The 14,917-nt window shown below is 44.9% G+C and overlaps 1 protein-coding gene across 1 annotated transcript in view; it reads right to left on the bottom strand.

The window, feature by feature from the left end:
• Positions 1–2,923: 2,923 nt before the first annotated feature.
• RBM22 (RNA binding motif protein 22) overlaps positions 2,924–14,917 on the bottom strand; it is an 82,412-nt gene continuing 70,418 nt past the window's right edge. Inside the window, exons 10-11 of the mRNA XM_086931294.1 lie at positions 5,041–5,172; positions 2,924–3,431 (exon numbers count right to left, since the gene is read on the bottom strand). Of these exons, the coding sequence (XP_086787420.1) occupies positions 3,301–3,431; positions 5,041–5,172 (263 nt within the window). The 3' untranslated portion in view covers positions 2,924–3,300. The remainder of the gene's footprint in view (positions 3,432–5,040; positions 5,173–14,917) is intronic.

The following is a 14,917-nucleotide window of genomic DNA, read 5'->3' as shown; positions in this document are numbered from 1 at the left end:
CTGCCACACTCAGGGCACTTGTCAAATAAAGCTGGCATTTTGACAACAGACGTAGAGTGAAACACTAAAACGTATCAAAAAGCTCCAAAAATTGAAGTTATACCTATAAAGGTAGAGCTCAATGCTCCAGGGCCCTGCTAGCAGGAGCCGGAAAAAAGAACTGAAAGTAACTTGTCTTTGGCTGTGCATCCTGGGATACAGAGGGTCTCTGGAGGGTTCCATAAAGACACAGTATCCCTTTTCCAGAAACATAATGGCAGCCTATGGGGCTTGTCTGTCCAACCCTTCCTCTCTATGATGACAACGGATTTTTTGTGAAGGGGAGTTTCTCTATGTGTGAAACTCTGTAAAATGTGTACATTTCTATATTTTTGGCTATCCTTTTTCACTTCAGGATGAAGTGCTGGCCAATGTAGCCTTATTAATGTCAGGCTGCATTATTTGTCTTTCATTTTCTCTTAAGTGTCTATGCAGGACTGCAGAAGAAGACAACTTAAGAGACTATTTTGATTGCTCTGGGGTCCCTGCACATGGGCGGGACTATTCACAGATTAGGACTATACACAGAGATCCCCTACTACAGAAGCTCTCTGCTAAGGGCATGATTGCAGGGTGGAATGTAGGGGAGGGGTTAGACATTCTAGGCAGTAGCCATGGCAAACCACTGATAAAACCCACTCGTCTGATGTGATTTCCTGCAGAGGAAGAAAACCCTACAGCCTGTCTCGGACAGGTGTGTGACTGCAGGGGAAATCAATGTTTTGAGGTGGAGGCTCCTTTGCCAGACCCTCCCTTTTCACTGCCCCTTTTGTTGGTGCCCCTGTAGGCAACCCTGGTATAACCTCTGTGTCTGCTTATGATAAGACTGTAGTTGCCTCTGGTAGGAAGTTGTCTTGGATCCACCACCATATGTCTCCGAAGGAAGCCCCGGGAGGTTGAAGTCTGAAGGGCACCCATGCCGTGGAGGGCTTTTGGTCAGTGTCCACGTTAAGCTTTTATATCATCTAGTCAACTCCCGGACTGAAGACATGTCTTTGAAGGGCAGGGTGAGCAATTGCTTTTGGACATCGGGCTTAAAGCTAATAACGTAGAGACATGCATGGCGCTGGACGACACTGGTGTTGACCACTTGAGAAGTGGTGTCTACAGTATCTAAGGCGCAGTAGAAAGCTGCACTGGAACCAGCCTTTCTTTCTGCCAGTAACTGCTTCCCACTTTCTGAATTCTTCAGGAGAATGCTTCACTAACTCCTGCATCTCATCCCATTGCGCCCGGTCATATCGGGAGCGGATGCCTACAGAGGTAGCCAACTTCCAGTGGATTGTGGCTCCTACCGTAACCCACTTCCCAGCAGCATCCAGTTTATTGCTCTTCTTGTAGGGCAGGGGAGCATTGCACATGGCCTGAGCATCAATGTGCTTGTGGACGGTATGTATGGCAAAGGAATCAGGAGAAATCCGACCCCTGATGTAGGCAGAGTTGTTGGGGGGACGGCATATTTCTTTCTCCAACCAGGGCGTTACCACCCTGGTCTTGACTGGTTCCTTGAAGGGGCCTATAGCTGACTTATACATACCTTTCTGCATTCGGAGGAACTGTAGCGTCCTCTCGGACCTGGACAATGTCTCCACTACGAAGTCGTCTTCCTCGTGGAGGACATGCATATTCACCTTGTGGAAGTTGGACTCCCACAGGTTATTGGTGATTATTGGATAGAAAGCTCTGTGGGCTGCATACCCAATGAGCAGGGTGTGGGGAGCCCTGTGGGAATATGGAAATGGTGATGGAGGTGCTGGTGGATGAAGTACATGTGGGAGGGTGGTGTTACCCCTGTCCTTGTGTCTCTTATGCTTGAGAGGTGGTGGGAGGCTTCAAAGCATGCTCGTACTCTAGATCAGCTTACTCTTCCAAGGGAACAGCTCTGTGAGCTTAGGAGTCATGCATGGCAGGAATATGTACAGCAGCACATGCTACAAACATACAAACCATTTTATACATTTCAAATGGTCACAAGACCACCTAGGAGTGGCCAAAGAGCAACCAAAGGAATGTTCAGGCACCACAATTAGGTCTTCCGTTGGTCCACCCACATGATACAATGGCATCATTCCTTGGTGTGAGAGAACGAAGCAAGAGTGTGTAAATCAGTGATTCTGTAAAGGTAATGCATTTAGTCTACTGAACAACATTTGGAGGCAAAGTAAGTTGTGAGGGGCTGAAAGTCCATGGGGGGCAAAGCACAACTACTATGCCCTTCCTGGAAAAAACAAGGAATGCACTTCAAGAAGATATTATTAATCTATCGACCCATTACCTAGATGCTAAGGATGGGCACCCTGGAAGGAGTGGTCTTATAGGGCAATGTAATCTTTGGAGAAGGACAGTTGAATTGGAATAAGGGCATATTAGCCGGTCCATAAGGAAAAGTGGAAACAATTTCTTTTTTTAAATGGAGGCGCTGGCAAAGGAGTAATAAAAGGGTATGGAAGAAGCTACTTAGTCAAGATAAAACTTCACACAAAGCCAATACCAATATTCTCTTTTGCCATTTAAAAATAGACTCTCAATACATACGCACCATATTTCTTAGGGCTTGGTTCACAAATCAAACATGTTCAAAAGGACCCAGGAAGGGTCTGCTAAAAGAAGGGTTACCTTTAGTGCTGCAATGGACCTACCATTTCGCTGCAGCAGCTTGTGGATGTAGCAGGATTGAGCCCAGAGCAATACAGGAAAACCAAACGCACCCCCAGTGGCTAATTTGAGTAAACCAAATAAACTTCACATATTTATAAAAAAATGATCATTAGGCGTGAGAAGGTAACCTGTGTTTGTCAAGGATGAAAGAGTTCAAACAATGCCAAAGCATACTGAGCCACAACGTCTACACTTCATTGTATTAAGTGCCAGCAAATACCAAAAATTCCTGAAAAATGAGTTTAATCACAGGATTTCGTAAATGCTGTCATTCTGCAATGTTTACATTAAAAAAGTAACCAACTCACAGTTTTCAGTATTTTTCACGCCTGTGGCCTGGCCTTAAATACGGATGGCAAGCAACAAGCTAGCAAGCATCAATGAACGGTATCTAGCTGGTATTAAATATTCAGAGCCACTGTCAAAGATGCTGGCAATATTAGCCTCACCAAGGCCAAGTAACAGAAACAGTCCTATACTGCTGGTAGAGATGGCCTGCATGGTTTCATGCCGTGACCAACAAGTCCAACGTCTGCTTCCAGCAGACTACATGAGATCTGTTCAATGAAGGAGACACACAAATCCATTCCTCATGAGGTTATGCTAGGCACTGGTGTTCTTGCCAGCATTGGCACCCATGCGCTGGGGGTCTTGGGAGGGGTAGTGAATCGGACCAGGTGCTCTCATGAAGGGAGGTGGTGGTCCCATGCGGTGGAACATATGCGGACCAAAGCCTGCAAGAAACAAGGCAACAGTCATTAAATTCCACATACCAATTTTTTAGTAACTTTTACTTTGCCATTAACAGGATACACCATCTGCACAGCTGTATCCCTAAGCTTCCCAACCCAATCACACAAATGTCCACCATCTGTAATCTCAGCACCCAAATGGCTTTGCAAATAGAGAAATCTATTGATTCGCGTGCTGCCTATATTCTAATCCCTTAACACCTATCTAAATCAATTTGACTGCTCTCTACCTCAACACCACCCATTACTGATGACCTTGCAAACCATCTGTCTAATCATGGTGTGAATGTTTTGTGGGAAGCCAGGTTATTAGTGTTCTAGCAGGCACTTTGGAATATGATAAAGTGCAAGAGGGTCAATAAGAGTTACAGGTACCTATAAAACTGTTTCTCTACTACAAATGTACTGAATAACAATCTGGTACAATGTATCTATTACATCACTCTGTTCTAAACTAATGCATCTATTACATAATTCTCTTCTAAACTTAGTAAAACTGGCAATAAGTCATCACAAGCAGACAATACCTTTGTTTTCTATTTGCTACCTACTTCTGTTGAAAAATCTAAACCATTATTCAAATCTTGCAGAACTTATCAACTGCCGCCACCATTCCGTCTTTCATTGTATCCCACTGTATCACGAACTTCAAGAGCACAGATCTACTGCACCACAAACATTTCTTGTGCCTTCTCAGGCCGCTATATCTCCAAATCATCAAACCCAGAATTTTTCTGCCATTAAAGCCTCTTCTTAAGTTAGTCTCTTTGCATTGGACTACAAAGTGCTACTGAGAGGATCTTCCTGTATCTCACCACCATTAAGCTTTGCATTCAACATTAAACAAAGTCTGTGATTTTGCTATCAATCCCCAGTAACATTTATGACTTTATTAACTGTAATCCCCATTAATGATGCTTCTTCAATCCTACCATTCTGGATCTATCAACTGGCATCGACTCAATGACGCACGGCCACAATCTAATGAAAATATTCAACTTGTGTATTGAACAGATCACACTCATGTCGTTGCTACTATCTAGCAGGTGATTTCAAAATGTTATTGTTACGTAACTACTCCCCAATTTAACATGACAACTTATGGTACTCCTACAATTGAAGCCAAGGCTTAAAATTCACAGCATGCAATGGGCACGGTCTAAGGAATTAGCAGATCACAATACCAAACACAACACAGATCGACAAGGAAGCAAAGGAAAAGCCAGAACCATGCAATTCAGGGAGTCCAGTGCACTGCGCCTCCAAAGAAAATGGCTAATGTATGCATACACAAATACTCGTTATATATAATTAGCATTTTCCTGTCACACTAGGTGAGACACAGACTGAAGATGTGAAGCATGCGATTCAACTGGAAATCAGCAATGGAATATTAGTATCAGGTAAATAACCTCTTTGTAGGCAGCACAGCAAGAAACATTTATGATGTATCAAGCTCTGCAAATTGTTATTTGTTTCCAATCAGTGAATTGTATGATTATACACAGTATGTTAAATTATGGCCGTGCTATGCCTTTTACTCCATGTCTGCACTTGTGAGGACTAAAACAGATGTAGAAAATAGACCAACCAGGAGGAGGGGGCCCAATGCCGGGAGGTGGAGGCAAGGCAATGTTGACAACAGCAGGGGCACTGGGAGGGAGGTTGAAAAAGTTGGGGGAAGCCTCTTCTTCTTGCACTGCAGCTGGAGGAGGAGGAAGCGCTGTGGGAGAGAAGAATTTACGATGTCAGAAATATATAGGCAACAAATAAACATCAGACTCCATGCATATTACTAAAAGAGCAGAAGAAGGGACCCCCACTTTCTCGTTACACCCCCCCACCTCCCATCTCCCAAAAGTGGCTAAACATTTGTCACCATATAGGGAAATTCATCCCACTCAGATGAGACAAATCAAAGGATAGGAGCTCATGATAATTTTTAAATGGAGACCCAAAGGTTGTAAAGTGTACCTAGTCCCAGGTTATAAGTAACTCTGCCACGGATTGAATGGTGAAAGACTGTCTCTACACGGTTTCCAATACCATGTTTACAAGAAGAGTATCCCACCCAAAGGCTCAACACCGACGTTAAACAGATCTTGCCAGTGTTCCAATTGGTTGCTTTTCTGATCTTCAAATACAAGGCAACAGACAAAGAGATATTAAGATATAGTTTTCATGGGACTATGTTGAAGCAGCAGCCATGAAATCCCGAGTTGGTGATGGAAGAAACAGAGCAACTGCCTATGATGCAGCAAGTAAATTGTGCAACATTGCAAAGTGATCACACACACATGTCCCTGGTACCGCTTCAACAACTTATATTATTCACTGACCAAGACATTATCTGCCATTTTGGAAAATGCAAGTCACATGACCCTATCCAGTGCCAAGAGGCCCCTCCTGACTACTATGGAACCCTGTATTATCTTAATCATTATGATATACTTCTGATCCTTTTTCAATAAACATCAAACAATTGAATGACAAAATCAATACAATTGGCACGTTTCCTTTCAATAAGGAGAAAATCCATTAGAGAACACAAGTCAAGAGAGTATCTTAGTTATAGGGATAATGAGGTTCTGTACAAAACCAGTACATTAAAATCATTTGCAACCCACAATACAGTGGAAAACGATTAAGACTAGAGTCCAAGAACGGCTTAAATTGAATAAGAAACAAATTATATGTGTGGAAAAGCAGAATACATGTGATCAGTTAGCAAAATCAGGACAGATTTGCAAAATAAACTTTAGCTACGATTAGTGCATTTCATGCTAGATGGACAGCATTAACCACTTACAAAACCACCTTCTAATCAGCCCTTCACAAATTACTTGGGATGAGACCTAACACAGGAACGATTATTATGACTGACTACTCCCTCTTCCTCTGGAGTCGCAAACGAAACCGGAGTTCCATAACACGTTAACCCAATGAACAAAGACTGTTTGTGGGCAATTAAGTACAACGTAAGACCTAGAACCTTCCATCACAACTATAGTAAATAAAAGCACATAACTTGTGGAACAATAAAATAGTGCAAAGTACTTTACTTAAAACCAATGGGGGCAATCCATACTGGAAACCTTGAACTAGATTTGTATATGAATAGGCTGCTTCTGATATAAAAGAAAATGCACAGAAACATCCATTTAAGAAGGATATATTCAAAAGCAGCACAGTAAGGAATGTAAAAGTTAGAGTGAACTAAACATAATTCGAAAACAGTGTACTGCTTTACTGAATAAAACTATTGCTAATTCTTACTAAACTGACAAAACAATATAAAACTGCAACCTTGATTAGAGTGCCTTGTCTGCAACACCCAATTCCATTGTCCATATTTATTCGGCACACAACAGGAATCCAGCATATCACAATGAAAATTAAAAGTGCTTGGGCGTGAGCCTAGTTACGTGCAAAGCATAGATCCATAAACAGTTTCCTTTCAAACTGTGGACCTCACTTTGATGTAACCATTTATTGTAGAGCATTAGCACTGCTTCTTATTATATTATGAGAGCGCTAATAGTCTGGATAGCTACATCGCTAATCTCAGGTTGGTGTGTTAAGATGGCAAAAATACATAACCACTGCATGTCATAATTTCTTTAGCTGTTGAGCAGCAAAATTCAAATGCATCAGTTATTATGTTTCTATCATTACCCACAGTAGACTAATCAACCCATGCTTCCTTGAACTCCTGTATAACAGAGAAGAAAAGAAATTGCTCAGCTGTCTCAGTCAGTTCATTATTGCAGATCTAAAGCCCGGTTAAAGCATTTCTATTTCAAAACGAACTCCCAAAGAGGAAGGGCATCAAGCGTAAATCTAGTACACAGAGACAGCATCTGTGGTAGATACATAACCTATCCATATTGCCCACGCTCTATTGACAATTTAGTGGTACAGTAAGTCCTGGTTATGAGTAAGCGAAAGGCAAAATCTAAACTGAAGTGTTGACCGAGTCATAGAGTCTTACACTTGTCAACATGTCACTTTTACAGGTGGCATCGGGAGAATGCCTCATACGCAGGATCCCTTCTGGAAGCCCCTGGTTTGGCATGCCAGAAGATAAGAGTTTTCCCAGGCAGTGGAAGTATACTGCCTGCATTCCTGTGGTAGAAAGGGAATGATGTAAACACTAAAAATAGGAGACTGGAGATCGAGCTACCTTTCCATGCAGACTTTGCTATCAAGGGGCTGCTTGGTAGTTCTTCCTGAGCACTGCTGTTTTGTTGAAGATAGGGGTGAGGAGATGTTGTTCAAGGTGAGGAAGTTTCTAGAAAAGGCCTAGCCTATTGTCTATACCTGATTAGTGCCTCAGAAAGGATGATGGCAGGCAGCCGCAGAGAATTCACAATCCATTGTGCCCATGTTTTAGATGCACTTTCTTAAAGCCATCCCTGTTGTGATCTGCTCTGATAAGCATCGCTATACAAAAGGGCTGTGTGAAGAGCAGCATGGACACATTTGAAAGAGAAACAATACAACTTGAAGGTATTTATCTACCCCGCTCGCTTGTACACATTTCTTTTGTTCAAAATGGTTGGGGCCATAAAACTGTAGCAATAAATCCCCTCCTGTACCTTCGATGCCCACGAGGCTCCCCGGCTTGACTCCTCCACACAAGACCACCAAAATAGAGATAAGACTCCCTCCCAGCAAGATAGGAGCTGGGCTTGCTCAAATAGAAACTGAATCTGCCCTTCCCTGTTCCTAAAGCAACAGCAACTAACAGAGGAGTATCGTATCTATCTCCCCTATTTTGGCGGCCATTTTAGACTGGTCTCTCTCTCTCTTTGGCGGCCATCATGGACTAGTCTTTTTCAATATATGACCATACCCTAAGAACTGGCCTCTTAGAATAATCTCAAATACCGAGTGTCTGCCTTTTATTGCAGTATTATACTTCTACTTGTATTTAAGGCACCGATCGCTACCTCATATACTTCTGGCTGCTCACTAGTGTCATTTTTGACTCATGTTGCTTTTTGTTTGCACCTGTATTTTGGTTCGGTATATCATTAGTATTATACTTCTATTTGTATACTGTACATTTTTATAAGTTGCACCCATTTCACTTTTTATTCTTGTATTGCACTGATCGCTACCTCATATTTCTGTACAATTTTTGGAAGCTGCACCCATTTCACTTCTCATTCCTGGATTGCACCTCATATATTTTTGTTCATTTTTTGTAAGCTGCACCCATTTCACTTTTTATTCCTGGACTACACCAATTGCTACCTCTCATATTTTGGTTATGTTGGTTGCTCACTAGTGTCACTGTTGTTCCATGTAATTTACTGTTTGTATTTGTTTTTTGCACATGTGTATCACTATAGTTCATCCTCCCATACCCACCTAAACCGCCATCCCAACATGTATCCCATCGGCAAGCACACATATAAAATCAACTATCCATCCACACTCACCAAAAAAGCCGCTAAACGCTTTAAACACAACTTCTTGAGGTCCCACCCTGAAACCCCCTTTGCCGACACCTACTTCTCACCGGTCAATGGATCCCTGAACACCGATATCACCTTCCACACCACACGCAGAGCTCAATGGAGAAAAGCGTTCCTCACCCTACTCACCGTCTACACCACCAGGAAATCCGCTCACAGACTAACTCTCTCCATCACACCATCCCAACTCTTCCCAGGCAGAGCCACCATCACTATCTACAATAACGGGATTGTCCTATCTCAATCCACAGACCGGAACCTGGAGCTACTAGACAACCTGTTCCCCACTTTCAAAGAGCACCTCTCCAATTCGCGGACCAACACTCATATCTCCTCCAGTCCTACCACCCCTGACCTCACAGCTCCCACCACCCACAACCCTCCTAACCGAGTTCAGCACCAGGTAGCTACTACACGCTCCTCAATCAGAGACACACCTACCACCCCCGACTTCTCAGCTCTCACCCACAACCCCTCTATCCCAGTTCAGCACCAGGTAGCTACCACACACGCCTCAAACACAGACACAGATCTCTCCCCCTCATACACCACTCACACCCCAACCCCTCCTACCAACCCTCGGACCTCCACGCATACCATTAACACTCCTCTCACACCTGACAGCACAATTGACATTAACACTCCTCTCACCCCTGACATCACAGCTCCCACCCACAACACATCTAACCTAGCTCGGCACCAGAACGACATGCACAACGACAAATCCCACCCTTTATCCCCCCCATTCTCTGTCCCCATTACCCTCTAACGAACTACGCAGATCACACCTCCTCTCTTAATTTAACTCCCCCCTCCCCACAACAGGACCATCTCCAATCCCATTTCCCCCCCCCACTCTCAGCCCCCATTACCCTTCCTGCACCCCCACCACTACTATCAGACACCCATCCTCCACTTTGACCTCTCCGCCTACCAACAATGCCCTCACTCATACCACCAACCTCCTCCCTACCTCATCCACACCACTCCTGCCCAAAACCTCTCCGCCTACCAACAATGCCCTCACTCATACCACCAACCTCCTCCCTACCTCATCCACACCCCTCCCGCCCAAAACCTCTCTCCTCCCCAACACCATCCCGTACACTAACAACGCAGCAATGCACGAACACTAGCCAACTCCCCCACCTGCACGCTAATTACCTGGTCAGTCATTCACCTCTGTCTGCCACCCCCACCTCCACCACCTACCCGCCACCCCCACCTCCACCACGTTGGACAAGATCATGGCCACCCTCATCCAGATCAAAGAAGACATTCACATCATCAAAGAACTACTCTCCACACACCCCATACACCCCTCACCCACCCCCACCTCCCCTCCCAACTTGTCCCCTACCCTTCCGCTTGACACCCTCACTCAACACTCCCCACACCGGGCGTCAATCCCTGCTCACAATCGCAACAACCGCCCTCGTCGCACCTGCAACCCTACTTCGGACCTCGACACACTCACCCTCCTCCGCTCCTACGACCCAGCCCCCCAAAATCACACATCCACCTCACACCTCACCATTCCCACGATATACTCAAATCCCCTTAGACCCCCCACACTAAACAGCAGATTCTCCATCCCCAATAACCTTAGAAAAGTCCCTCTCTCTCTAGAACCCTCTACCACCCTCAACACACCCCGTCTCAAATGCACTCTCCTCAACTGCAGATTGGCCTCGAAACATTCCGCCGCCATTGCTGATCTCCTCCTAATGCTGGACCTTGACCTAATCATCCTGACTGAAACCTGGCTAACTGAATCTTCGTCACCTATAATGGACATTCTGGTTCCTCCCAACTACCACATCATCAGGCTTGACAGATCATGCAAAATAGGTGGTGGAATCGCATGCATCTACAGGGACAACCTCTCTGTTCTGAAAGTCAATTCCACCTCCCTACCACCTCCAACATCCTGTGAATACATCTGCCTCGACATTATTAGTGAGGGCAAACCGATATGCTCTCTTCACAGCATTTACCACCCACCCAGGGACAACCTCACCTTTTCTCAACAAATCATGGATATGATCTCAACCAATTCCGGACGGCAGCTCACCCAAATATACCTTGGCGACTTCAACCTTCACTGGAACGATCGCAATGACGCGGTGGTAAATAGTCTTAAAAATTTCCTCGATGCCCTTGACCTCACCCAAATATGCAACAGCCCGACCCACGAGAAAGGCTCTATCCTCGACCTTATCATCTCCAAAGAGGACTCTATCCAACTCGAGTCTATCCAACCCTGTGACTGGTCAGATCATCATATTGTCACATTCTTCATCAATGAAAAAGTTAAACTTAACCCGGTTCAATCCTCCAAGCCCAAAGTCTGGAAAAGAGACATGAAAAAACTCAACCCAAGCTCTCTGCCTCATAACAGATGCAATCTCCTACTCGCACCGACCGGCGCTACGGACGTTCAATCCCTGACTGACCACTATCTCAACGCTATGACCTCAATAATTAATGAGGCTGCACCTCTGCAGCTAAAAAGTGTCTCTACTAAAATCTCCAATCCATGGTACGACGGAAGTCTCAATGAGGATAGACGAGACATGCGAATGGCAGAGCGCACCTGGAGATCAGCTCCCTCTGCACTACACCTAAAAACTCTGAAGAAAAAGAGAAACGCCTATTTCAGGAAAATAAAACGCTCAAAATCAGATTTCTTCAGCCTCCAGCTCGACCAAGCAAAAAAACGTCCGAGAAAACTGTTTGAGCTAATCAGATCACAATCCAAGGAACAACCCCAACCACTCAGCACTGTGCGCGAAGCCCCATCCTGTGAAGACTTCTCCGCTTTCTTTACCCAAAAAACTGACAACATAAAGAGCGATCGCCTCATTGACGTAAGCCTCTACTCCAAACCCCACTGCATAGCACCCACTGAACCAAAAAACAATGCTACATGGTCAACCTTTCAGAAAAGGGGGTGGTGATGGACAGAGTTTCTGAATTAAGCAGAATACTCCTACCCAGTCAACAGATCAGGGCTTGATCCATCACCGTTTTGTAGCTCACTGCACCATCCCAGCTCAGAACCTGGCTACATGCAAATTAGTCTGTCCCTGTCCCAGTGCATCATGGGAACAGGGCAAACCCAACTACCAAGCCAATTCTTTCACTGGGAAGGAAACAAGCTTCCGGGGACGGGTTTCTGGCATTACAGCCGTCATCGGCCCGGCTTGCTTGAATCCTGATGGTTCAATGAGCAAGGGACTCACATCTGAGTATACCCTTCCACGCTTATGGTGGACAAAACGATTCAGAAAAGGGGGTGGTGATGGACAGAGATTCTGAATTAAGCAGAATACTCCTACCCAGTCAACAGATCAGGGCTTGATCCATCACCGTTTTTTAGCTCACTGCACCATCCCAGCTCAGAACCTGGCTACATGCAAATTAGTCTGTCCCTGTCCCAGTGCATCATGGGAACAGGGCAAACCAAACTACCAAGCCAATTCTTTCACTGGGAAGGAAACAAGCTTCCGGGGACCGGTTTCTGGCATTACAGCCGTCATCGGCCCGGCTTGCTTGAATCCTGATGGTGCAATGAGCAAGGGACTCACATCTGAGTATACTCTTCCACGCTTATGGTGGACAAAACGATTCAGAAAAGGGGGTGGTGATGGACAGAGTTTCTGAATTAAGCAGAATACTCCTACCCAGTCAACAGATCAGGGCTTGATCCATCACCGTTTTTTAGCTCACTGCACCATCCCAGCTCAGAACCTGGCTACATGCAAATTAGTCTGTCCCTGTCCCAGTGCATCATGGGAACAGGGCAAACCAAACTACCAAGCCAATTCTTTCACTGGGAAGGAAACAAGCCCCCTTTTCTGAATCGTTTTTGGCCACTATAGGTGTGGCAGGGTATACTCAGACATGAGTCCCTTTCTCAGTGCACCATCAGGATTCAAGCAAGCCGGTCCGAAGAAGGCTGAAATGCCAGAAACCGGTCCCCGGTAGCTTGTCTCCTTTCTGGTGAAGAATTGGCTTGGTAGTTTAGTCTACCCTGTTCCCATGATGCACTGGGCCAGGGACAGACTGATTTGCATATAGCCAGGTTCTGAGCTGGGATGGTGCAGTGAAATAAATAACGGTGATGGATCAAGCCCTGATCTTTGGACTGGGTAAGAGTGGTCTGCTTAATTCAGACACTCTGTTCATCACCACCCCCTTTTCTGAATCGTACATGGTCAACCTTTGGCACATACTCGGAAGAAGAAATTGGCAAACTCCTCAGCACCTTGAAACCATCCAATCTTCTCACGGACCCCCTTCCTGCTAACGCTGTAAAAGACTTTACCCCTTTGCTTCTCCCACTCTAGACTAAAATTATCAACAGCTCACTTCAACAAGGAATCATACCCGACTCCCTCAAAGTTGGACAAGTCACACCTTTACTAAAGAAACCTACATCCGACCCCTATGATCTGAACAATTACCGTCCCATTACCAATATTTCCACTCTCGCCAAACTGCTGGAAAAATGCGCACAACTACAATTGACTAAACACATTGAACAATTTGATCTCCTCAACCCTCCTCAATCAGGCTTCCGAGCAGGACACAGCACAGAAACTGCTATGACTCACATAATTGACGACGCACTTCAAATGCTAGACCAAAACGACACCTGCCTCCTCATCCTTCTTGATCTATCTTCAGCATTCAACACCGTTAAACATGAGAATTTACTCGAACTACTAAACACAAGAATGGGTTTATCTGGAACTGTTCTCAAGTGGTTCACTTCCTTTCTACACAACAGGTCGCAGAAATTCAAGAGAAACAACCTGATGTCCTCGCCAATACCTGTAACGCTAGGCGTCCCCCAAGGATCCTCTCTATCCTCAACTCTGTTCAACCTAGTTATGGAACCTCTCACCACCTTGCTACAAGCATCCAATGTACACTTTCACATGTACGCCGATGACACCGAACTTTATCTCAAATTACAATCCCCCAAAGACATTTCGCTCCTGAACTCAACGATCAGAAGCACCCAATCCTGGCTTGCCGATAATCATCTCAAACTCAATGCCCTGAAAACAGAGTTCCTTCTGATCTCACCTCCAGCAAAGATCTCCACCACTGAAATTTGGCTTAAACATCTAACCGCACTCAATGTCCAACCCACCATCGTGGACTCAGCAAAATCTTTAGGCATAACACTCGACACCAATCTCAACATGCAGCAACATATCAGCAAGGCAACCAAGGGAGCGAACTTCCAAATCAATACTCTGAGGAAACTTAAACCCTTCCCCCCAGCCAAAGACTTCCAAACCGCAGTACAAGCACTAGTCATCCCTCAAATAGAATATGGCAGCATCGCCCTCTGCGGACTCCCCCTAACTACTACTGCACCCCTAAGAGCTTCTCTAAACGCTGCAGCGAGACTCATCACTGGGTCAAAAAAGCACTCTCATATTTTTCCTGACTTGAAATCCCTGAACTGGCTACCTTTTGAAGCCAGAACACATCTGAAAATCGCCTGCATTACACACAAGGCGGTACACCTGAACTCACCCGGATACCTCGCTCAGAAGCTGACAATCTCTGGCGGAGCTAGAAACACTAGAGGCACAAACAATCTTCTGCTGAAACCTCGAAGATTCCAGAAGGAAAAAAACCTATAAGCGCTCCTTCTCAGGAATGGCGCCCAGGATCTGGAACCAACTCCCTCCCGAAACCAGGCTCATCTCTTCCACCATAATCTTTAAGAAAGAAGTAAAAGCCATCCTCATGGCTAAATACACCTGAACTATTATCTCGAACTCTTTAAAGACTCTGCACCGATCTGTACTACATGTTTGACCCCTTTGCCTATTTGTATTACTTGTCTTATTGATTTATATGATTGGCTTTGCATCCACTTATTTGTACTATTAGCTTTACTTATCTGTTTGACTATGCTCCCTCATGTACCCCTTCTATGTAAAGCGCTCTGATATCTGC

The sequence above is a fragment of the Lissotriton vulgaris genome, chromosome 7, assembly GCF_964263255.1.
Source record: "Lissotriton vulgaris chromosome 7, aLisVul1.2, whole genome shotgun sequence".
Lineage (NCBI taxonomy): Eukaryota > Metazoa > Chordata > Amphibia > Caudata > Salamandridae > Lissotriton > Lissotriton vulgaris.
Note: the sequence above shows the minus strand (reverse complement) of the source record. Positions and strands in the feature narration are given on the sequence as shown.